Raw genomic sequence first — 24306 nt, 5'->3', positions numbered from 1 at the left:
TAGTGAATCAGTCTGCTGCCAGAGCATGTCCTGGGAAAGGACAGTATATTCTCAGCAATATTCATGCCTAAAAGACTTCTCCATTGCAAAGGCATCAGGTTTTCTCATTATACTCCAGGGGCTTTATATGGGGTCATGGTGAAAGAAGAGGGATGAGGATGGGCCCTCTCCAGTGAAAAGCAACTAACCCAAACGTGGCCATGATCTGCAACACAAACAGAAGTTATGTTCACCACTCTTCTGTTGATTTTTGTTGCTGTTATTGTTTTCCAGTGATGTTAACAAAATTAATGAGGCTATTGCTGATCAAGTAGCAATCTTCATCCAGCGCATAACCACCTTTGTAGGTGGATTCCTACTGGGATTTGTCAGTGGCTGGAAATTGACCTTGGTTATCATTGCAGTCAGCCCTCTGCTTGGGGTTGGAGCAGCTCTCTATGGCTTGGTAAGTGAATTGTGAAAGGTTCACATTGAGCAATAATGAACAGGAAAGATCTGACCAGAAAGCTGTGAGGATTGGTGAAGTTGAATACACCCCTTTAAAGTCAAGAGAGACAGATTATGGTCCCAGTAGCACTGAGGGAGGGGGGAGGGATGGAGAGAGGGGTGTGGTAGAAGGGAGGTGGGCTTTGCTCTCACTTTGTTTTTTCTGATTCCCAGAATAATAAATCCTGCTTCCAAGAGGGGAGTGTAAGCTTACCTTCTTGTGGGTCCTGTGGATGGGTATTCATGAGAAGCTGGCCTTTACCTTTCTCAATTACTACACACTTGCTTTAGATGGCAACAAGATACAGGACTTGATTTCTCTATGTAAATTAGTGACTTTTATGGGTGCTAAGTTTCAGAGACATAAAATGGTTGAAAACAACTACTCAAACTTACCTCAAACTGTCCCTGCTCACAGAAGCTGCTGCACCTTCTCCAGTTGTTCCTGTTCTGCTTCTCCATCCACTTCCTACAAACTTCCTGTCACTGTACAAAGGACAGTGAAAAGGGAAACTGCAGGATCCTCTGCCCTCTCATCTCCTGTCCCACACTCAGCAGGGCTGGGTAATTCCTGCTCATCTTCTTCATTCCTTTTGGGTTCAGTCCTCTGGCAATCTCATTTATTTCACATCAGGAACAGCTTGCTATCATTTTGCTATCAAACATTTAATGTAACTGTGACTAATTTCTTGTCCTCCAGCTCTCCTTTAGCACCTTGTGCTGGCTGCAAGTAGCTGATATGAGTAATGACTCATGTGAAGTGGGAGAGCAGAAGCTTGGCAGGGAATGAAATAAAACCCAAAATGTTTTTCCTTCATTTGTTCTACTTTATTCCCCTTTATGTTTGTAATTTTCTCAGTTTCTGCTCTTACTTTACCCATGTCTTTCAAGTCCCATACCTACTTTTAAGTTTTCCCTCATTATGAGCCTTTCCAGCCCAAGTCTTTGTTTTACACCATGAAGAAAATAAACCCAAAGTCAATCTGGCCTGGTTTCCTGTCTTCAAAAAGGACTAATAGATGCAACGGGTCGGGTGTTTGGAAAGAGAAAGCAAAGACTGACACATTACACTTTCTAATGATGTCTCATTCCCAAGTCAATGTGGTATCTGTGTGTAGAATTGAAAATTACTACATTTTCATCCATTACTTAGAGCGTTTTTTTTAGTCTAAGTAAGCTTTGGCATCCAGTGAGCTCTTGGTCGCTGTGTAGGGACATGTTTGCTATCAGCCCACGAAACAAAGCACAGTGGTGGGCAACATGTGTTTTTATCCTCCCCCACCACTACAGTTACCTCTTTTTCCTGAAGATGGGATCTGCCACGGTGGTTAAAGGGCTGCTCCTGGCACTTAAGCTCCCCCTTCCTCCCACTGTGCACAAGCTTTCAGTCTGCATTCTGCTTCAGCCTGGTTAGAGCAGAGAGACAGAGGAAGAGAGGCAGGGAAAGCAGGAGTTGTCAGCTGCTCTTTCTGGCTACTTGGAGCAGAGCTGTTGCAAAACATATGCTACAAAGGTGTATGCCCTGGCACTAGAGGACCTAAGTCTTTGAGTGTGCAGCATGCCTAATAAAAGCCTGCTTGGAGTGCAGGAGGTGACCCAGTGCAGAGCAGTCACACAGGGTGATAGCCAGCATTGCTCATCACTGTCCTTTTCTATACCTGAAGTTCAGGCGTAACCAGCACTGCTTGTGCTTTTGTAGGCTGTGGCAAAACTAACAGGCCGAGAATTAAAGGCTTATGCAAAAGCTGGAGCTGTGGCTGACGAAGTGCTCTCATCCATCAGAACAGTGGCTGCTTTTGGTGGGGAGAAGAAAGAAGTTGAAAGGTTAGTTTGAACAAACTCTAAGGTCTCTGATTTCTTTTTCCTGAAGCAATATAATGCTGTAATGCACATCAGATTCATGACAATTAATCTCTATGTTCTACAGCTATGACTATCTATTAGCTTTGAAACTTATATGCATGTATGTTTCAGAAATTTAGGTTTCAAGCAATGGATGCAGAATTAGTTTTAAAATTCAGTCTATCAATGAAATAAAGCATCAGTAATACTATCTTCAATTCATGCTTACTTGTAGGAACATTCTGTCAAATTTTTCCCTAAATGCTGTCTGATGTATCACTTTTGCAGCATACCTGAAAACTTTGAGTACTTTCAAGCTAAGTAGGAGAATTAGTTTCATCAGGACATCATCACAAAGACATTCAATCATGACATCATTTTTCATCAGAAAAACATCAGGTTTTTCTTCCGCAAATTTCTCTTAAATTCTATGAAAACATAACATGGCTGTAGGATGTGCTCTCGAGTGTTGGCCAAATTCTCAAATCCTGTGTTAATCTGCTAAAACTCTAAACCCCATGATGAGGTCTCTGCAATGCGTATGGCTTTTCTTGAGCTTATTACACTAGAACATACAAGGATTTAATGATCTGGGAGCACTGCTGGTTTCAGCAGCGATCTCTCACTTCAGAGTGATTCTGTATCAACCTTATGTGTGGAATTCTGCTGAGTCATCAAAGGTGCCTCATATGATCTTTGCTAATTTTGAAATTTCTGTTAAATTTATTTAACTCCCTTTTATTTTTCTCTCTTTCTACAGATATGATAAGAACTTGGTGTTTGCTCAGCACTGGGGAATTCGAAAAGGAATGATAATGGGATTATTCAGTGGTTACATGTGGTTTATAATTTTTCTAAGTTATGCATTAGCCTTTTGGTATGGCTCTAAACTTGTCCTTGAGGAAGAAGAGTATTCACCTGGCACTCTTCTGCAGGTACTCATTTTAGCTTGATGCAACTTTTCTGGACTGTTCTTTAAAATAATACTTCTGCAACACACATCTGTTCTGGTATCTGGTGGCTCCATGGTAACAAAAATTATTTATGTCTTTTAAAGATCATTACTCACTATATGTATGACACAACTGGATAAGATAAAAAAACTCCCTATGTTTATTTTAAATATTTTGTATATTGCCTATGGTTATCAGAATAATGCCTTTATTTGACAGCCCACACAATTATCAGAGGCCTGAAACTAGCTTTTCCGTTTTGTGGGTCAGCATGGGGCTTCTGGGATGTTGACTTTTCTGAAGAATTTTATGATAAAAAATGTTGTGGTAAAGAGACACCTAACCAAAGAAAGTCTTGTCACATCTAATTTCTCATGAACACTTTGTGTTCCTTTGAGAAACCATTTCCTGTTGTTTTGTTTTTACAAAGGCCATGTAAACAAGTATGCAGATAAAAACACACCTGGCTGTGGCTCCTGCAGCATGTACAAAAACTATGTTAACCTGCATGGCACTCATGCATTCACTTCTGCATAGTAGGTGCTTTAGACACTTCTGGCCTCAATGCAACAAAGCCAACATATACAGGTATTTTGCTTAGTTGCTTAAGCCAGGACTGCCCAAATGACAGACTCCAGTCCAAACGCAGAACAACTTTTCCTGAACCTTAGTAAGTTTTGGGTATTCTGATGAGACATCTACTTTTGCTCCTTCTCCGCCTGTTGCACACCATGAGAGTTCCCAGTCACCCGCTGCACACATGCAAAGCTTCCTGCTAAATGGAACTTGGGAAATTACCCCGAGAACATTGTAAACCTGAGTCATTCTGTTCAAGAAGGAAAACATTTGCACCTGCTCTCACTACCCATTGTTGATATGAGGTAGTGCTGTGAAAAGCAAAGTGAGCAATTTCTTTGCCTTGTTCATGGTAACTATAGTCTAGTGTTTCCAAATGACAAATGGCAAACAGTGGGGAGCTACCCTGTAGCTGAAAAACTGTAGCTGTCAATGGAGAGAGTCTCCCTTATGCCCTTCCTCACAGCTTCCAGTCATCTTTCTTCTACTTCATATTTTCTACCATACACCCCTAGTTTGGCAGGGGGCAGGAGGGGGAATTTCTAGATACAAAACATTGAAATATGCTTTTCCTGCTCTCTCAAAAAGTCATACACCCACCATACTGCATTGAGATGGACTAAGCATTGCCTTCCCTTCTTCTGCCAGGGTTACAGAACATGCTTCTTCATGTTTATGATGGACTCTGGCAGGCATAGACCCCCCTTGCTTTAAGAGTCATTCCTGCAAGAAAATTAGTTAGTAGTGAAGCTGGGTGTAAATGTTTGGCATGACCTCTACATCCCAGCGTAGACATTTGCAGTGCACAGTATGCCTTCAGTAGATTCCTCCACTTTAGCTACAGGGATAGTCCAAGTAAACATCATTATACTGCGAAGGAGAACTGAGTCCTATGTACTGTTATTTCTTTCTCAACAGTAGTGTTTCCTTATGCACTTTGCCCCATTTATCCTGAGTTCTGTTTGTGTTGTATCCAAAAGCTTAGCTGGGTCCCTGATTGCCTCTTAGCAGAATTTGCAGGCCAAGCTACAGCAAACGGTTACATACCAGACATAGCATTCCATGTCTTCTTATGAGCAGGGTGAATGTTCAAACTAGCACCCACAATAAAGCCACAAAATGGACCAAAAGCCTACACCAAAGGCATTGTCCGACCCTTATAACCCGTTCTGCCAAAACACCTCTGTAATTGAAAAACTACAGAGAAGTAAAACAGAGTAAATTCTAGGAAAAAACCTGTCAAAAAGTGTTTAAAAGCACACCCCATATGGTAGCACTGAGAAGAACAACCTCTACTTACAATACAATGCAGAAACAGACAATGAAATAATTTGCATCCATGTGGTATACAAGTTCTAAATAAGACTCTACCTTCTTTATGTTCACCACCTTCCAGTGTCCTGTTCTTTGAAGCCCCTGCCAGCATTTGCAGTCTTATTTCCTGTCTATATTTAAGAACCTTCATAAAAACCTTTCATAGAAATGAAGTATGGGCAGCTCTTAGGAAATTTTGAACAAACACTTTTGTATTTTAGTTGATATGCTACAGCTTCACTTGCTTCTGATCTCAAGGCCACACACCAAGGCTGAATTCCTGGACTCAAGGATCCTCTGATATTCAATACTCTATCCAGCTGTCTTTATTGTCTGTCAGTCTTCCCAAGAAGAGCAGATGCTGTTGCTCATTTTCTCTCATGTTGTCCTAGGCTTAGGCAAAAAGAGGGTCATTAGTGAGTAATTCTTTATTTTGGTTCTTAGAAAAGGAATTTAAACCATGAGCCCATTGGGTATGGGCTACCTGTAGAAACTGTCCACCCACACTGATAGAATAATTTCACCTCAAAAAGTGGCTTATCCAGTGTTGGTAGCAACCCTTACAGTTAATTTCTCTGTGAGACAGGGAAAAAATATTCTCTATAGCTGGTACCTCCTTCAAAAGTAAGTTTTGTGAGTATTGGATGAGACAGGAGCTGCTATATACAAAGACTGTAATACAGTGGTTTAAGCTTCTTTCTATTTTTTCTTACTGGTAAATGGCATCCCTGAAATCATCTACTTCCCACCAATGTCTTGTTCCAGATCTTGTTTCAAGGAAAAGGCACCCAGTCAAACTGAGATGGCTTAAAAATACATCAGTGGCATCTCAGTAAATACCTAGCTGCATACTTTTTTAGGCAAAGACGAATATGAGTTGATTTACTTCAGCCTCAAGCAGAGCTGTGAAAGACAGCAAAAATACCTTCTGAAATGCATTTATTTGCTTTCTTGTTGGCTAATAATGCTCATATAGTGAATCACTTCAGTTCAGCAGATGCATGTGAAGTCATAAAGCTACTGTAGTTGGGTTTGCCTGTCTAAGCTGAAAGCTATAATAAAAATGCGATGTCATATTTTGTTAACTTCTTTTTCTACTTCTTCAGGTTTTCTTTGGTGTTTTAATAGGAGCACTAAATCTTGGCCAGGCATCTCCCTGTCTGGAAGCCTTTGCCACTGGTCGTGGGGCTGCAACAAACATTTTTGAGACAATAGATAAAGTAAGTAATGCATTTCTAAGCCGTGTTACTTTGTAGTGGAAAAATAATTAAATATGCCTCAAGTGGTACTAGTTTTATCTGCAGTGTAAATGAGAAAATATTAGTCCACTTAAAGAAAAGCTGACTGTGCAATAGAAAAGTCTTGTAGGATGCACATGGGCTCAAGGAACACATTGGACAGATTTCTTAAGTGGCCTGCTTCTGACTTCTGAAGCTTCACCTCAGCTGCTGCTGTTCCTTGTTCTATTTCTCCTTACATGCAATTACTTATCAGTGCTGGCCCATGGAAGGTGTACTGGCAGGCAGTAATAGCCACTCTGCAAAAACCAAACTTGCAGCAACCACCCCATAGCTCCCAGCTTCCAGATGGCATCAAAAGCTGTGGCTCTGTTGGCATTAGTGGTGAAGGTGGCCTCTGTCGCCTGTTCAAGAGCTATCCTGAGCAAAAATGGGACCAAATGAGCACAGGCACTGGGCATGCATCTGTCATAAATCATAATCACAATATTGCCTAAACAGATACTTGAAATAATTGTATGAGAGACCCTGAGAAGCCACTGAAATTTATTGATTCCTTTCTCAAGGATACCTTTCTATAGCTTTATAAATTTAGTGGTTGGAAATGTACTGTTGATTTCTCAAAGTATGTATTATCTCTGTTCACTGACAAGATTTATTGTGCTGAAAGCTGTGTAAACACATTAAAATGCTGCTTGTTTTCTGCAGAGCACATAAGGCTATGATAATGCTAACTGTTTTTAGTAAAGCTTCAAACTTCTGTAATAATGATAAAACATATACACTTCATAAGCTAAAGCTTTAAAATGAACTGAAGATAGAGATGGATTAGGGATGTATTTTTCTGAAAAAAAATTTAAAATCATAAAGAGTTGCAACAGTAAGGATTAATCACAATATTCAGGATAAGGCTGAGTCACATAACCTTAGGGTAAAAAAAGCAAACCAACGTCACATTTCATCTATCTAGAAAAAGGGTGACAAAATTAGATCCATCTGCTTGCCACATCTGTAGATTTGTGATTAGGCAGTACAAGCACAGCTCTGCCCTGGCACTAAGACTAGTCATATTGAGGTTCCCATGTGCAGGATCAGTGAAACTTCATCATAGATTAGTATCAGAATTTAAGTAAGCTATATTCCTAAAGTGGAACCAGCCTTGTAGCTGTTCTTAACATCTTAGAACACACACATTTCTCATTTTAACTTTCCTTTCAATCTGTTAGGCTATATTAAAAAAGCATGCACATTTCAGTTATCAAATATTCGTTGCTATAATTTACTGTTTGTATTCCATGCTTCAGAAATCTATCCTTAGAAAATTTTATTTCTTTGTGATTCCTCAAATTTCTCTTAGTTCTCTGCTCATGTCTAGTCCACCCAACACTTGACCAAAAGTATGTGAGACCCAAAGCACTTCTTAGGAAAACTTCAGTATTTCACTCTTAGGACTGGGTGCACAAGGATGGATGTTTTAATTGCCAAGTGATGAGGCCTGAAAATTGTCAGCAATGAATTGATTGTTTGGTGCTGTGAGAGGATGTTTTTGAGTGAGGTAGTGCCTTTTTATCCCTGAGGAGCTGGATAAATTAGCTTAGTCAAAATGCCTCTGTCAGTCAGCTACTCAGTTCCAGCAAAAACTGCCTGAGGGGTTGGATGTGGTATTTGCAGTAAGCCTACGATGAGAAGAGGGTGCATCCTTCTTGTCTGTGCTACCCACCAGTGCCAACTATCCCATCACTCTGGCCCTCAATTCCATGCCCCTTGCCTGCTATCCCTGGGGCAGAGCCTGCAGCTGGCTCCATGCAGCCAAGTGCTGTTCAAACAGAAGTGCCATGGCTTTGTATGGTATTGTATTTATCTACTGCAGCACTCTTGAATGTTTAACAGCAAATAAATAAACCAATAAATTTCATCCTAGAAACCCACCATTGACTGCATGTCAGAAGATGGCTACAAGCTGGATAAAGTACGAGGGGAAATTGAATTTCATAACGTAACATTCAATTATCCATCCAGACCAGACATAAAGGTAATTATTCATCACCCATCCTGTGAACACAATTATTGTAAACAATAAAAATATCCTGGTTCTGCCAGCAATTTCTAGATTTTCCGTAGAGATTGTTTTCCAGAAGCCCAGACTCTTTGCTTAAAAGTAGGTTGAATAATTCTTCCATTAAAGTGTTCTTCAGCTTACTGTTTGGCTTATTTTACCATTCTGACATATCCATTGCCACATCTGCATACTCCTTGCTGCTGAACATAAACTCCCAATAATTTTGGGAAAATTCACCTGCATACAGCTTCTCTTGAAATCAGTGATGCCCTTGTATCAATGTGTACGAGATAGAACACAAAGTAATAAACTGAATGGTGCAAGGAGATTTTATAAAACTCTTCCATTACCCTGGGGATGCACCATGTGACCCATTAAAAGGCTAGGAAAGGGACAGGCGTGTAGGCTGTATATCCCACTATTTCTCTTTTGTGTTTGAATTGACAAATTCTCCTTGGAAAAGCATGTTATTGGACAAGCATATTAGTGCTATTACTGCTAAAGATGGAAGAACATGATGTATCAGATTTTTCTACAAAATTTAATGGTTACATTCTTAATATTTATGCTGTAGCATACATTCACAATACACACACAGTGTTCTTTAAAAGGAATTATTTAACTTCTCTAGTGTATTAACTTGACTAGTTCTTAATGATGAACAACAGGAACAATGAAAGGTCAAAATCTGCCTGTCTGTTGTAGAAATGAGTGCACTACATCTACAAAGTCTTCAAACAGTGTAAAAATATGTGGCTTGCTTTATCCGTTTTCTTCATAATACTTTTCTGAATTTTGTAAAATTGCTTTGAATCTTTACTTTAAGATACAGAACATACTCACTTGGTTGTATGACTGTGGAGAATTAAAATAGATAGATTCTGTTTCTTTTTTTTTTTCCTATCCAGATTTTGGATAACCTTAATATGGTGATTAAAGCAGGAGAGACAACAGCTTTTGTTGGAGCTAGTGGAGCTGGGAAAAGTACAACAATACAGCTCATCCAGCGTTTCTATGACCCCACTGATGGCATGGTGAGTGTCCCAGCCTAGAATGTGTTTCTTTGGCCCCAGAAGCTGAATGGCATGGTTTCTTCTCCAAGGTGGGAAGCAATACTACTAGCTTCCTTCTAATTTCTTTCTTCTTCTTTTTTTCCAATTATTTTTTAAATGAGTGAAATATCTTCATACACATTTCTTTTATAAAACTGCGCTTAATAGTCTTATAAAAACAATTATGTGAAAGAGCAAAATGTTAGGAGAAAATAAAAATTCAGTGCTAAGTCTGTGTAAAAACTATACCTATACAAATGATAATTCAAGAGTGACAAATGTTTTATGGAAAACACAGTACAGAGCATTTAAACATTAACCCATAATATCACTTAAGTATATGCAATTAGCACTTAGTAATGGCTTGGCTAAGAATATGAATTATAGCTATTCCAAATCTCATTCCATTTATGAGTTCCTATATCAAATAGGAACTCATAATCATAAATGTGCTGACCTGTATTTGAATATATATATTAAAAAAAAACAAATTACTGTAAATAACATAATCATCACTTTCATGATTACTTTTCACCTGGTTTTATTTCTGGTGCCAAGCAGAAATGGGAAATTAAATCAAAGAGCACAACTCCAAGAGCCAATACTACTACCACTGCTTTGCCACCTTCTATATCTGAAAGCTGATTTTTATGCTGGTCATGGAAACACAGCATCACAGGCCCTTCACTTCCACTGTGTCTTTCTTTGTCTCTTAGGTGGAGGGCATAATGTCCCGGATTTTTTTCCTGATATTGTGTCCATGTTCTAATTGTAGATTACCCTGGATGGCCATGACATTCGTTCCCTGAATATCCAGTGGCTGCGCTCACAGATTGGCATAGTGGAACAAGAGCCAGTGCTCTTTGCCACCACGATTGCAGAGAACATTCGCTACGGGCGGGACGAGGCTACCATGGAAGACATAATCAATGCAGCCAAACAGGCCAATGCTTACAATTTCATCATGGACTTACCACAGGTATGCTCTGCCTTGGAAAGTGTTTGGCAGAATTTGATAAGAAAAAAGAATCTTTTTGTCCATTTGTCCCTCCTAGCCTGCAGCAATTTGTACGCAAGTGGAAGGACAGAAGATTAATACAGATAGGAGGCAACAACCTTTCCTTTGACTACAGTTATTTAGGTCTTACTATATATATGCCATGAAGTTATGAAAGCAAACATCCCCCCATCCCAAAATACAACCTCGAAAATAATTAGTTCCTCAGGAATCATTTACATAGCATTCAATATTATGGTAATAATCATAGCATGGTTTAAAAAGTTGTATTTGTCATGTTTGGGAGATCTGTTTCTGTTCAGGCCAAAAGCAATGTACAGCTCAGCCTCTCCCTAGCCAGCGTTTGTTACTTCACCTGTCTGTACTGATGCTCACAACCTCACCTCCTTGTACGAGCTCTGTAAGCCAGCTGGAGGTTCATTCTTGTCCAGTTTCTTCCCTAATGATGACAGGGCTTCAATCGTTCCTCCTTACAAAGCCCAAATTGGGTAGTATGGAGCTCTCTACTTTTCTAGAATGTTATTTTGCCAAGCAGCTTCTGAAAATGACATGTTACAACAGCGAATGTTAGTGACATGATTCAAGTACCATTAACTAATATTAGTACATTGTCTTTATCCTCCATCTATGCATTTTGAGGCTTCCAGGAAACTATTTACTGAAAGGCTGTTCAAAGGCCCCAAGTTATTTCATGGAAATGGAGGAATAAAAAAGATTTAGCTCTAAGTGAATATAATGATCCTGTCTCTCAATATGCCAGGATTTGTGTGTTTATTTAACTCTGTACCTGAACCCAATTCTGCCAGAATATGATAGCCATGCATCACAGACTCAGTGTTCATGAGTCACAGGTCATCAGCAGACCAGGAAAAGGCCAGGAAAAGTCATCTGATGGAGAGTGGGTGGATGATTCCTCTCCATTTCAGCTTCTGCTGATACAGCTGTTTCAAGCTAAACCAGTACATCTCACCTTTTTAACCAGTGCATACTTTTGGCATGGGGTTGAAAACCTGATTCAGGCAAAATGATCTTGTACATTATGAAGAAAGTTATTTCACCTGTTGCTCTTTGAATCTGCTGCACTAACAATGTTTTTGTTTAAAGTCTACTCCAAGGACAAATCTGAGACATTTTACCACTACCTTCACCAGGATCTTAACAGGCTTTTTTCTTATCTGTTTAATTTTAACCTTTTTCCTTCACACAGAAATTTGACACTCATGTTGGAGAGGGTGGAAGCCAGATGAGTGGAGGTCAAAAACAGAGGATAGCTATTGCTCGGGCTTTGGTGCGAAACCCCAAAATCCTGCTCCTGGATATGGCTACGTCAGCATTGGATAATGAAAGTGAAGCAATTGTCCAAGAAGCACTTCATAAGGTTTGCTATAGTACAGCAAAAATCAGACTCAAAACGGCAGAAATTATTTATAATGCACTCTGCAGAGGGTGCTCCTGAATTTCAACAAATCAGTCAGAAGCGTTTCCTAATAACTGTTTTATAAGTACAAGTAGAACCTTAGTATTATGGACTGAGAATAATTTTTACTTACATTGGGACATCAACAGAAACCTATAGCTCCCTTTGCCCAGAAACAGATGCTTCTCTGCAGGTTATGGATGGAGCTAAAGTCAAAGTGAGCTGAACCCACTAGAAGGACTCCAGTTAATTTGACGAGCCTTTAGATTGCAGAGCTCATTGCCAGCATTTCAGTGTGCTGTGCTGGGAGTGGGGCTGTTGTTTTCTCCCTCAGGCTCGCCTCGGCCGCACGGCGATCTCCATCGCTCACCGCCTGTCAGCCATCAAAGCCGCCGACGTCATCGTCGGGTTTGAGCACGGCAGGGCTGTAGAAAGAGGAACTCACGAGGAACTCCTGCAGAGGAAAGGGGTTTATTTCATGCTGGTGACCCTACAAAGCAAAGGAGACACAGCACCTAACAGAGAAGAAACACAAAGTAAGCATTTTTTTTTCTTTTATAAAATCATGTAAAATCCCACAGAATGCAGATTTCTTTTTTTTTTTTTTTTTTTTTCTCTTTTTTATAAGAGCTAGTAGCTGCTATTTTTTTTTCTGCTGCTTTTAAGGCTGAATTATATCATTCATAGAAGAAATACACTGATAGCCCTGGCCAAAGTGGTTTTGCTGCATATGCACTGAAAGACCTTCCTAATATAAATCTGCCCTGAAACATTAGTTCTGACCTGAAATATACATCATTTTATAACTCCACTGAGTGCCAAAAGTCCAGTTCTGCTGCATTTGGAATTCAGGCACATTACAGACTATGCTGAAATCATCCTATTTGTTTTACTACAGGCAGATTTGAATCAAAGCTTCTGGAAACTAAGGTTCAATAGAATAATCTGCTGTATTTTTGTGAAACATTCATTGGATATTATTGTCTTGAAATAAGAGAGCAATTGCAGAACTAAAATAGGTAAAAATGCTTTAGCAGTCACATCCGAAGTGAGATGGTCCTTGGGCTAATATTCAGTTAACTTCATTATGTCAAATACAAATATAAAACTTGTGAAACATGTAGGTTGAGTAGCAAGGTTATGTTACACTCCTTTTCTTCTACTAAGTATTCCATTTATAACTTGGAGGCTATGCACTTTTTTGCAGAACCACAGTGTGTTTAGGTTGTATTCAATTTTGGCACTAACTGCAGAGCTCTATATACTGTATTTTGCAGCAGCAGACAATAATGTGGTTGAGCCAAATCTTGAGAATGTCCAGTCATTCAGCAGGGGAAGCTATCAGGCCAGTTTGCGGTGAGTCTTAAAAATAGTTCTCAATGTTTCCAGACTACTCTCAATGTTTCTACTTCATCCCACTATTCCAAAATCCTAATAAATAACTTTTCTGTGTGCTGTGTAAAAGAGGGTTGAACGGCTGCGGGCATTTTACTGAGATAGAGTTCTCTTGCAAAGAAATAGCTTGAGTAATAATGTTACTGATTGAAATCCATGGATAAATAGCAAGGCTCTTAATTTTGGTCCTTTCTATCCATAACACCTTCTCTCCAATTTTGATCTACTCTGTTCATGTTCTGGGTTTGATATTACTAACATACAGCCTTAGTTGTAACATCTAATGCACTTTCTGTCCAGTCATTTGAAAAATTACTTGCTGTGCAATTACTTGAGAAATCAATGCAATTCACAAGCACATTTTTATTATGGCTTCTACTTGATGAAAGTTAAAGCATTTTACAGCCAGACTTTCTTGTAGCTAGACACTTACTATTTCTTCCAGGCAAGCCTATGTCAGGCATGGGCAAATGAATACATCTTCTACATCGCAGAGTTATGTTTTGTCAGAGAGAGAGGTGCTTTGTTTCAGCTTCCTGTTTTGCTGGACTGAATTACTGGTAGTGGTAACAATGATTTGACTTGTTGTCTTAATAACTTGTGCAAATGTAGTAGGACACACCACAGTTTTACTTAACAAATACACAGTACATGGTCCATCTAAGACAATGTCTGAGTGGTGTGAGTGGAATATGATTTTGAAAAGTATTTGTCCCAGTTGGTGAGATATTTTCTTCCCAAGAAGTTGAGAGAACATATTCAAGAAAGAAGACGTCTGTGGGATTCCTATGAATTGCTTCAGTGCATTCCGATTTAATTGACATGAAAACTGTACCTGCTTTGCAAGTAATTATTGTTTTTACTAAGCTGTAAAGAGCAGGCCATTTCTGTTCTCTTTGCAGAGCTTCGCTTCGGCAGCGCTCAAGATCCCAGCTCTCTAATGTGGTCCCTGACCCTCCACTGTCTATTGGAGGAGATCCTGCAGAGTCTACTTATCTTACCCCTTCTTATGGAGAAGATGATGGAAAAGCAAAAAAGGTCAGGTCCAATAGTTTGTTATGAAATTTTCAACTGAATAGGTTATATTACTTGTTAATAATCACGTGTACCTATGTACTTGCAGCTTAAGAGTTCTTGGCAGGTACATCTTGGCTTGATCCTTTTCTCTCCTTAAACAAAACCACAGCTTCAGTTCTTATCTCTGTGAAAACCCTAGGCTGCATTTTGATGGCTGTTTTGATTATTGGTCCGTATAAAATTTCTAGCAGAGAAATTTTGCTATTTGCTCTCTACCTGTTGGTAAATTGATATATGTTATAGATTTAGTTGAAAAAACATACATTCCTAAAAGCTAAATTAAATGACAAAAAGCAAACTGCTCAGTCTGTGAAATGTAATTAATGGGCCCTCCATAATATAAATGGCACTGCTTCTTGTTCAGTAAAGAATAAATTTACTTTCACCTAAAAATCATCTGGAGACATGAGCAGAGAGACACTCTCACTGCAACCTAAGCCAAAATCCTTTCGCTTCAGTATCCCCATGCAATTAACTGGCATAGAAAATAAAGGCCAGCATGCCTTAAAATTACAGAGAATATGTAGGAATTTGACAATGGATTTCCAAAGTGCCTATGAAGCTCCCTGCATCAATTTGCATGGCTGCAGGTGTTCAGTACAGAGAGCAGCAGATAGAAGTTACCCTTCTTGCTATTGCCAAGCCTATTCTGTGGATAAATAGAGGGCTTGAGTGCTATCACTCGGCACCAGCTCAGAAAAAAGAGAAAATACAAGATGTTTCCACCCACTCCTCCCTGCATATTTCTAAAAGATAGGTCTTCACAGTGTCTTTTTTGTTTGGCTGTTTCTAGTCATATGAATTGAGGGAGATGAGCAGGGCTGAGCACACAAAGTGTTACAAAAATTCTGCATAAATCAAACTGAAGGATAAGTTATAATTTGATGATGAATATTCTGCCCTTACTGGGCATAATTATGGGAATTCAGCATATAGTCTGAGAATGTTTCACAGAAGGGAGGCATAATTACCATGTAAAAAGCCTGAATCCAGCTATCACTCTGAAATCTCTCTTGTTTTAATGATATCACATACCTGTTAATTTGATGCAGTCTGATCAATGTGGTCACAATACTTTAAAATAGTATTTAAGAGATTGAATGAGTGACAGAAAAAGCTGCTTGTGAGGAGGGAATTTTAAGTTTTGGCACTGGGTATTTCATCGCACCTTGTCTAGAGACAGCTGAAACAGAATAGCCTGAGTTTCAGTGGCATAAAATCTCAAACTGGTTGTAAATAACCTCTGCAGCTGAAATAATTAGAGGTGCAAGAGATATGAATCTCTCTCTTTTTCTCCCGGGATGGTAAAGTCAGTTGTGTTTTTAAGTGTTTTTTTAAGTAAACTTGACTTATTAGGTCAACAAAAGAGCTCCAGACAGCAGCTGCCCCTCCTGTCCAAAGCTAGAGCAGCTGTTGGGGCCACTAGTTTAATAAACTGGGGTAACTATCTCACTGTCAAAGGGAGAGCATTACTGATGGAATGCACTCACTTCAGGAATCCAACCTGTGGTTTTTTTAGGAATCTGTTGTGGAGGAAGATGCCAAGCCTGTACCATTTACCAGAATTCTGAAATACAATGCCTCTGAATGGCCATACCTGGTGTTTGGATCTCTAGCAGCAGCTGTGAATGGAGCTGTCAATCCACTCTATGCTTTGTTATTCAGTCAAATTCTTGGGGTAGGTTATGGTAACATTTTAAAGTGTATTTTAGCTTTGAAACAGAGGAGAGTGAATATATGATGCACAACTTGACATGTTTTGGCAAATCTTTAGATCTCATAATGAAAATGGGGTTAACAGTCTTGCCTATAAACAATTATTCAGTACAGCTATTTATATCACTGTCATCAAACTATCATTAGAGCTCTTTGAAGGAGCAAGCTTATCAAGCATGTGTCATGTGTTCTTCATTATCTCTTTTGTTCATTTTCCAGGAACTGTTGGGAATGGGTTTCTATACTTGCATACAGTTTATTTTAGATGAGACAAAAAATACCTCACATGCAGGTACAGTGGAGAGAGACACATGCAAAGGTCATTCTCTGCAGAATTTTATTATACAGATTTGGAAAGCCTTTGAGAAAGCTTTGGATCAGATCTAAAAAATACTTCACTTTTTTTGTTTACATATTTCAGGCACCTTTTTGCTGCCTGCTCCCTGCAGAATGCATAGGGAGAGGTAGGTAATTGCACCTGGGTTCACAGCCACCAGCAAAGACTAGGCTTGCATCAATAGGTTTTGAAGCAGGAAGTAGGAATATGCTTTAAACTTTAACATTCACTAAAAGATACAATATTATCAAAATCCACTACCACCACCTCTCTTGAAACTTGTAAAGTTCAGCCATGAGTGTTTATTTCTTCAAAAACTTGTGGTGATAGAAAAAAAAGTAAGCATCCCCTTTTGTGTAAAAGCTTTCTGGGGAAATGCTTGCCAAGTTGGTGGGGAACTGGAGGGCTGCCTGAAGATATTCAGTGCTGCTCTAACTGGTGCCCAGGAAAGTGTCCTGAATTTTCAAGAATTAGGCTAGAGAAATCTCATCTGTTCAAGCTGTATTTTATTAAGTAAACACATTCACTGGGAACAAAATGGGAATGCCATGTTTTTTTTGTGGTTTTGCTACCCATCTGATGTGCCTCCCACTCATTTGCATAGGTAATGATAGGTACACATGAGTGCAAAAATATGTGCCCTAAAAGGTAGACAGATGTTGGAGGTCAAAAACCTTACAGGCAGGAAAAAGCGAATGAATGAATGAATAAATGAATGAATGAATGATCCAGCATTTGAGCTCCTGGTAGAAAGGGATTCTAAGAGCAGTGCCAGCAATCTATAAAAAAAAAAAAAAAAAGATTGACCTTTTGTTGTTTGGTTTTTTGGGAGTATTGTTTTGGCTTAGACATTTCTCACTGGGAAGTTGCTTAGAACTTTGAATCACATTTACTTGCAGTTTTGCATTTAAGTAAGACCCCATGTGCAGGAGAAAAAAGGATGTTCCAGGCCCTGTTGATCCACTTAATATTTCTGCCCAATGTCCTTGGCCTTTAGGCATAGGTGTGCCATTCCAAACACTTTTTGAGTGTCCAGACCTCATGTCAAGGACTGTGGCTTTCACTAGACAGCAGGTGAGACACTGCTAAACGCATTCCATAGTGAATCTTACCTTTGATTCATTTGGAGAGGAGTCTTCTAGACCTTGGGACGTCTGGGGCTAATGATACTAAATACCTTCATTGCCAAGGATGAATTCCTACTTTTGAAGGTCTCAGTCTATCAAAGGAGAGAGGCTGCAAGAAAAATCAAGCCATAATGAACATGAGGGAAGTCCAATATCTGTGTTTTATTATTCAAAAAGTTAAAATATATCTGCCTGGTGCCAAAGCAGTCAGGCAGATGGAATATACATCTGCTTTCAGATCTGCCCAAATATCTACAATATTGTTGTGTCAGACACGTGGGCTTGTACTCTGGGACAAATAAGCTGAGGAAGTGAGGGGAAAATCCCCACAGCTATGAAGTGAAAGGATAAATTTAGCTAAGTCTGCCCTGAAGATTTTCAGAAATAAGTCCCAAAAAGTCAATGAAGAACTAGATAATACTGTGTATGTACCTTTTGAACAAAGTTTTCAGTGGTTTCTTTTACTCAAGCTTTGGTTCTCCCTGTGAAATTGTCTCAGAGTATGGATTCTTTCCAGTGAAACTCAACTGGAAGGTGTGCTCTTACTCCTATTGGGCATGGAGTCCGTGGCTCCAGATGAAAGACAGTCCACACTAAAACTGCTGAGACTTATATGATCTGAAAATGGACACCTCAGCAACAAATCTTTCTTTTTTATAAATCAGCTGCTATTGTCATGATGCATGTTGCCATGATCAGTGTTATTTTTTAAAAAAAGAGTCCAGATTAAAAACATAACTGACCATGTTAGGATAACTGCAGAATGGGGTAGTTTGATTTTACAGGACAGATTTTACTGTTGCTTTGTTGCTATGCTGTTTATTACATTGCTATTCTCTTGTTATTATTTTAGGGGGGGGGTGAATGGGTAATTGTAACCAGGGATAGTCCACAAATAGGAGTCGTGTGTGCAGACACCAAGCATACTGAACTCGTGGGTTAACAGGAGTAAAATCCATAATGTTTTAATCCAGGCTTACCTTTGGAAAAATAAGGAATCAGACGTTTGCAGGGGATGAGGGAGAACTCTGTGTTCTGGCTTTGGTTGCAGGATGGGTTTCTGCACTCAGCAATTGGGAATCAAGTACATGTATCACACACAGCAAAACTGACATTTTAATTTATTTCTTTTCAAAGACCTTCTCCATTCTTGATGAAGAAAACCAAAAAAACCAGATCAACGGTGTCTGTGTGCTCTTTGTCTTAGTTGGAGTTCTTTCATTTTTCACACAGTTTCTCCAGGTAATAGTCCAATTTAGCAATACATATTTTTGGTTTTGCACCCTTTCTCAGTATGTGTCTCTCTCTGAACAGTCTGTTTTTATTCTCATGTACCCCAGGGATACAACTTTGCCAAGTCTGGTGAGCTGCTTACAAGACGTTTAAGGAAAATTGGTTTCCAGGCTATGCTCGGGCAAGACATTGGTTGGTTTGATGACCGGAAGAACAGCCCCGGTGCTTTGACTACCAGGCTTGCAACAGATGCCTCACAGGTCCAAGGGGTAAGACCTGGCACCTTATGAATCCTTTTACTATAGACACTGATTGAAGGCCTATTTTGGCATGTTGTCACAGAAATTAGCTACCATGCAACCAGCCAGATCAGTGGACATCAGTTCTTAGTAAGCCAATTCAACTATTTCTATTAATAGACTGCCACCATGGAACCAATACTAGTATATGGTATACTGTAAAAGTACAAAAAAAGAACACAAAAAATCAATAAAATACCAACCAACAATGGAATGGGAAGAAACACCCCATCCAGAAGTTTGATTTTTTTTTTTTTCTGGAGATGAATTAGCTTTTTGCCACAATGTCAAAGTGTTTATTTCAAAAACATGTCAAAATAGTATGTTAGTGACAGTCATTAATAACCATGTTTTCCAGTTTTCAGCATGGTACTGTGCATGTTGTGGCAATTTTGATCTAAACTGACAACCCACTTGAAAAACCAATCTGCAGTACTGGCTGGGGCTCCAGCTGGAAATCCTGCAGCCAGTTTCAGTGTTTGGGAAAGTGAGACACTAGCTGCATGCATTGTGTTTCTTAGTGGCTGAGGGTTAAATCATGCTGAGCTATATATGTTCCCTATCTGAACTGATCCTTAGGTAGAAGTGAGTCAGATGCCATTTTGCTGGGCTGCAATGCAAGCAATTTTCTAGAAACAAGGAAGGAGATGTACAGATTTCTTTTGTTGCAAAAATTGTCACGTTTCAGCTTGACTGAAGATTGTAAGTTAGTTTTAAAAAACTTTTAATGGGGGTGTTAGAGGTTTCCAAAAGCCCTGTCAGCAGCAATTTCTACAGAATCAGAGAAACCTGCTGAAAACCTCACAGGCACTTACAGGGTATCTTTTAATTGAAATAAATAAATTTGTAAAACTCTGACTGACAATTTACTGTCCTAAGGGACATTTTTGTTTGAAGCACAACAGTGAGGCACAGCCGTCCAACCCACAGCCTGCAGGGGGTAAGGGAGACCAGAGCTACCTGCGCAGCAGTGCCCTGCACCTTTCACTGCCTGACACAGACATTGCTGCAGGTCAGAGGAGGACGAGATGATGAACATTTTGTGGTGCCAGGTTCATACCCTGCAAATGAGTTTGACTGAATATCATCAGGGATACCAAATGTACATTTTTAGTCTAATACATAGCAAGATAGTTCCTGTTTAGGGTGCTGTTTACTGCTATGAAAGAAAATTACTTTTGAGTAAATAATTCTATTAGAAAGAGTAGCATTGTTGAAGTGCATAAGGAGCAGACAAATATATCCAATAAAGATGATGTCAAAGCTGTATTTAACTTTTTTCCTTAATAAAGGGATAGGCAGAAATACAACTTTGTTTCATCCCTTTTCAGTGATGTTGCTTACTGATTTTAGCACTGCTGAGGCTTTGTTGTTAATAGGTAAGCTATAAAATGATCCTGTTGATTATTTATATCTACATGAATAAATGTAGAGGCTAAACAATGTATTCAGATGAGTGATTCTCCAGGGAACCAAGGCAACAGATTTCAATAATTACATTATCTTTCTCACAGAGTAGAAACAATCTTCTGAATTCTCAATGGAAAATTTAGTGGATCAAAGGAATATTGGACATTTGCAGTCCTGCTCTTGATCCAATTAACTGGAAACAGTATATCCAGACTGGCTAAATTCCAGTGCAGTCTAGCTGTTAGTGTCATGTTATTTTAATTTACAGTTTTCTAAAGTTTTATAGGAAGATTTGTTTAATTTGTTTTTGAAGTACAAATCAATGATGTCTGTTTCTTTTCTTCAAAGGCAACTGGATCGCAGATAGGAATGATTGTCAATTCCTTTACTAACATTGGGGTGGCCATGATCATTGCCTTCTACTTCAGCTGGAAACTGAGTTTGGTAATAATGTGTTTCCTGCCATTTTTGGCTTTATCTGGAGCTGTGCAGGCTAAAATGCTGACAGGATTTGCCTCGCAGGACAAGAAAGCACTGGAAGCTACTGGACGGGTAATGCTGTTTTAAAGACTAATTTATATTTGCAGTCACAAGTAGATGAAAAATCACTCTTTAGGGACCATCAGTAATTCAAATGTCATGAAACTGGCAATGCTTTGTGAATAAGTTGCAATATTTCAGCTTGTTAAACCATTGAAACAGTATTGGGAACTCCCTAATGGCAAAAGCACTTGCTGCATGGCATGTGACTGACCTTGCAAAAGTTATTGGACTGAAGTGGTAGACACAGATCTCTCAGCAGTCCAGTTTACCTTTGCTGGGTTTTATTTAAACTCCCATTTGCTGATGACCTGTGATGTCCTCAGAAAGCAGTGATAGCTGTTCACCTAGAAATGCTCGCACCCGAGAATCTGGCACTGAACCACAAATCAGTCCGTGGATTTTAGAGAGGACATTTGTTCCTTTGTTGGGTCATACCAGCTTAAGAATTAGGCTCTTAGCCCTTCCCATCTTAGGACCTGACCAATTGCCCACAACCAGAATAATTAATTATTTACAAAAGTCTTAAATCAAAGTACGTCTTGACAAGGAGAGAAACTTCACTAATGAGTCAAGGCAGCAGCTCTTACTCAATACAACAACCCAGAGGTTATGATGAAGTCATATTTTAAGCAATGCTTCAGCAGTTTTGGTGATGACTGATTGTGTCTGGTGTTATTTTCTAATTTATATGCCAGCACTGCATCCAAATGCTAAAAACACCGAATTCTTCCAAAGCGATTGCTATGAGCCATGCTAAACATGGAAAAAATGTGCACAATCCAATTCACAACACCTCTTATCTGCTCCTTCACATTGAATGATAATGCAAGACATTGACTCTCAATTTTGGCCAGAAAAAAACCAACCCTGAAACTGGATTTCTGATTGTCTACATTCAGATCTTTTCCTGCATGCTGAAAAAATTCATAAGCTATAGTATCACACTTGCCCCCAAAGGAATGTGTTACATTATGAATCTACTATCAAAGTACAAGCACACTACAGCATTTTAAAACAATTTCTTAGTAAAATTATTTGAGATTAAAAGGGTGAAATTAGGACCAAACGAGCCATCAATTTACTTCTGTAGATGAAATTGTGGTACTCTTTTCTTGGGATATAAACCCAAATTCTGACTAGCAATAAATTACAATATGAAGCCTACAACTACTAAAAGTTCCACACAAGTTTCTGTGGTGATTATCTCATAATTTCCTGTGTTGCATTTTTCTACATGCATAGGCAAGCATTTGCTTACTCTTTGCCTATGTACAGAGTAAAAATCTTGGAAATTGTGTCACTGGAGATTTGTATGTTCCACCTCATCAGCCTTTTGGACATCAGAGGGAGGGAGGGTGAGCAGGTGAGGAAACTTAGTAAATTCAAGTAGATTCAATTTATGAAATGGAATCACAAGTGAGAGCACGTGCCTGATTCCCTAAAAGTGCTTACAGTAACAGCTCCAGTGGAGCAGGCAGAGCATTGCTCTCAAGGAAATCAATAGGAAATTGCTTGTAGGAAAAGTTCTCTTTAGGCTGTATGATGTTTGGGCCAGTCTGTATCATGTCCGAATGAACTTATATATTGCATCAGTGTCCTGAGTTCACAAAAGAATCATGCTTTTGTGAGACCACACTCTACATTTCCAAGTAAAAATCAGGAGCTTTTACCCATTTTTTTTCCCTCTTCCAGATTGCCAGTGAAGCTCTCTCTAACATCAGAACAGTAGCTGGGATAGGAAAAGAAAAAATGTTTATCGACAATTTTGAGAAGCACCTGGATATGCCCTACAGAGCTGCAATCAAAAAAGCACATGTGTACGGACTCTGCTTTGGCTTTGCCCAGAGCATTGTGTTCATTGCCAACTCCGTCTCTTACCGATACGGGGGATTTCTCGTTGACACTGAAGGACTCCATTACAGCTTTGTGTTCAGGTGAGAGCCTGCTCAGAGCCACAAAAAGGTCACTAGAAGTTCTGGACTTGGTGTGCTGTTCAGTTTCCTGATGGCTTCCCAAGAATGACCGTTTCCCCCTTCCCCACAGGGTGATCTCTGCAATTGTCACCAGTGGAACTGCTTTGGGAAGAGCTTCTTCCTATACCCCAAACTATGCCAAAGCCAAAACATCTGCCGCACGCTTTTTTCAACTGGTTGATCGGCTTCCTAAAATCAGTGTTTACAGTGAAAAAGGGGAAAAATGGGTAAGAGTGGAGATGTGTAATTTGTGATGTCAGTCAGCTCACTACAGGCATGGATGTCGCACTAGTGATTTAGGAGTCAATGAGGATCAACGCTTTACAAGAAGGTTATGCTGATTGTAAAATTTTTGTCTTTGCTGTTTTGGAAGCAAGCTCTGTATTAGACAGAAAGAGTAGTGTAAAGTCAGCCATTAGGAATCTGTCAGTGTAAAACTACTGTAAATTGGAATGGAACTGATTTGGATGACTCACAGAACAGCAAACTCTTATTTCCTGCTTTACAGTTCCTGGCAAACCTTACTATTGCTGATTATAATGGAGGTTTTTCCATTCACATCAAACTGGTTGGGGGTGTTCATAAGGAGGCAAAGAACTGTTGAGTCAGACAAAATGAAAATGCTCAGTTTCTGGTGAATTGGAAAGTCAGACTCAGAAAATTGAAATGATTTATTTTATACACAGTGTCTATATTAAAATGAAAAATGTGCCCATTGGCAAGGCAATGCCATTTCCAATTTATGCCTCTGACCAGTGCCATGCAGGGAAGCATAAGCAGAGAAACAGTGTTATGACTAATAGCTTCACCTCTAGGACAGCTACTCCAATATGGTTTTTTCCCTTTTCCTGAGAAAATTTGATAAGTACAAATGGCAAATTTTAAGCAAAAGATGCAAGAATGGACCTGAGGAAGAGTTGTCTTGTACTTTACAATTCAGGGTTGAGCTCGAGCTCACTGTAGCATCTTTCTCCTTTTTCTTTTCACCAGGATGATTTCAAGGGAAGCATTGAATTTCGTAACTGTAAATTCACATACCCTTCTCGGCCTGATATTCAGGTCCTGAAAGGACTCTCTATATCTGTTAAACCTGGACAGACTTTGGCATTTGTTGGAAGTAGTGGCTGTGGTAAGAGCACCAGTGTCCAACTTCTAGAGCGTTTCTATGACCCTGAGAAAGGAAGTGTGGTAAGCAAAGAAAATGTGGTTTTTATGCTCTGGTTTTCAGCAGTGCTCCAAGG

General features: G+C 39.4%; 1 protein-coding gene across 4 annotated transcripts in view; it reads left to right on the top strand.

Moving 5' to 3' along the window:
• ABCB11 (ATP binding cassette subfamily B member 11) overlaps positions 1 to 24306 on the top strand; it is a 55717-nt gene that overhangs the window by 27165 nt on the left and 4246 nt on the right. For all 4 annotated transcript variants that reach the window (XM_038143383.1, XM_038143381.1, XM_038143382.1 and 1 more), the window contains 18 exons: positions 274 to 445; positions 2186 to 2310; positions 3089 to 3263; positions 6278 to 6391; positions 8331 to 8441; positions 9377 to 9502; positions 10296 to 10499; positions 11746 to 11916; positions 12290 to 12491; positions 13233 to 13311; positions 14253 to 14388; positions 15947 to 16105; positions 18745 to 18849; positions 18948 to 19109; positions 20898 to 21101; positions 22785 to 23026; positions 23136 to 23292; positions 24056 to 24253. In XM_038143383.1, the coding sequence (XP_037999311.1) occupies positions 274 to 445; positions 2186 to 2310; positions 3089 to 3263; positions 6278 to 6391; positions 8331 to 8441; positions 9377 to 9502; positions 10296 to 10499; positions 11746 to 11916; positions 12290 to 12491; positions 13233 to 13311; positions 14253 to 14388; positions 15947 to 16105; positions 18745 to 18849; positions 18948 to 19109; positions 20898 to 21101; positions 22785 to 23026; positions 23136 to 23292; positions 24056 to 24253 (2842 nt within the window). The remainder of the gene's footprint in view (positions 1 to 273; positions 446 to 2185; positions 2311 to 3088; positions 3264 to 6277; positions 6392 to 8330; positions 8442 to 9376; positions 9503 to 10295; positions 10500 to 11745; positions 11917 to 12289; positions 12492 to 13232; positions 13312 to 14252; positions 14389 to 15946; positions 16106 to 18744; positions 18850 to 18947; positions 19110 to 20897; positions 21102 to 22784; positions 23027 to 23135; positions 23293 to 24055; positions 24254 to 24306) is intronic.

This window comes from Motacilla alba, chromosome 7 (assembly GCF_015832195.1).
Source record: "Motacilla alba alba isolate MOTALB_02 chromosome 7, Motacilla_alba_V1.0_pri, whole genome shotgun sequence".
NCBI classification, from domain to species: Eukaryota; Metazoa; Chordata; class Aves; order Passeriformes; family Motacillidae; genus Motacilla; species Motacilla alba.
This window is presented reverse-complemented; position numbering and strand designations above follow the sequence as displayed.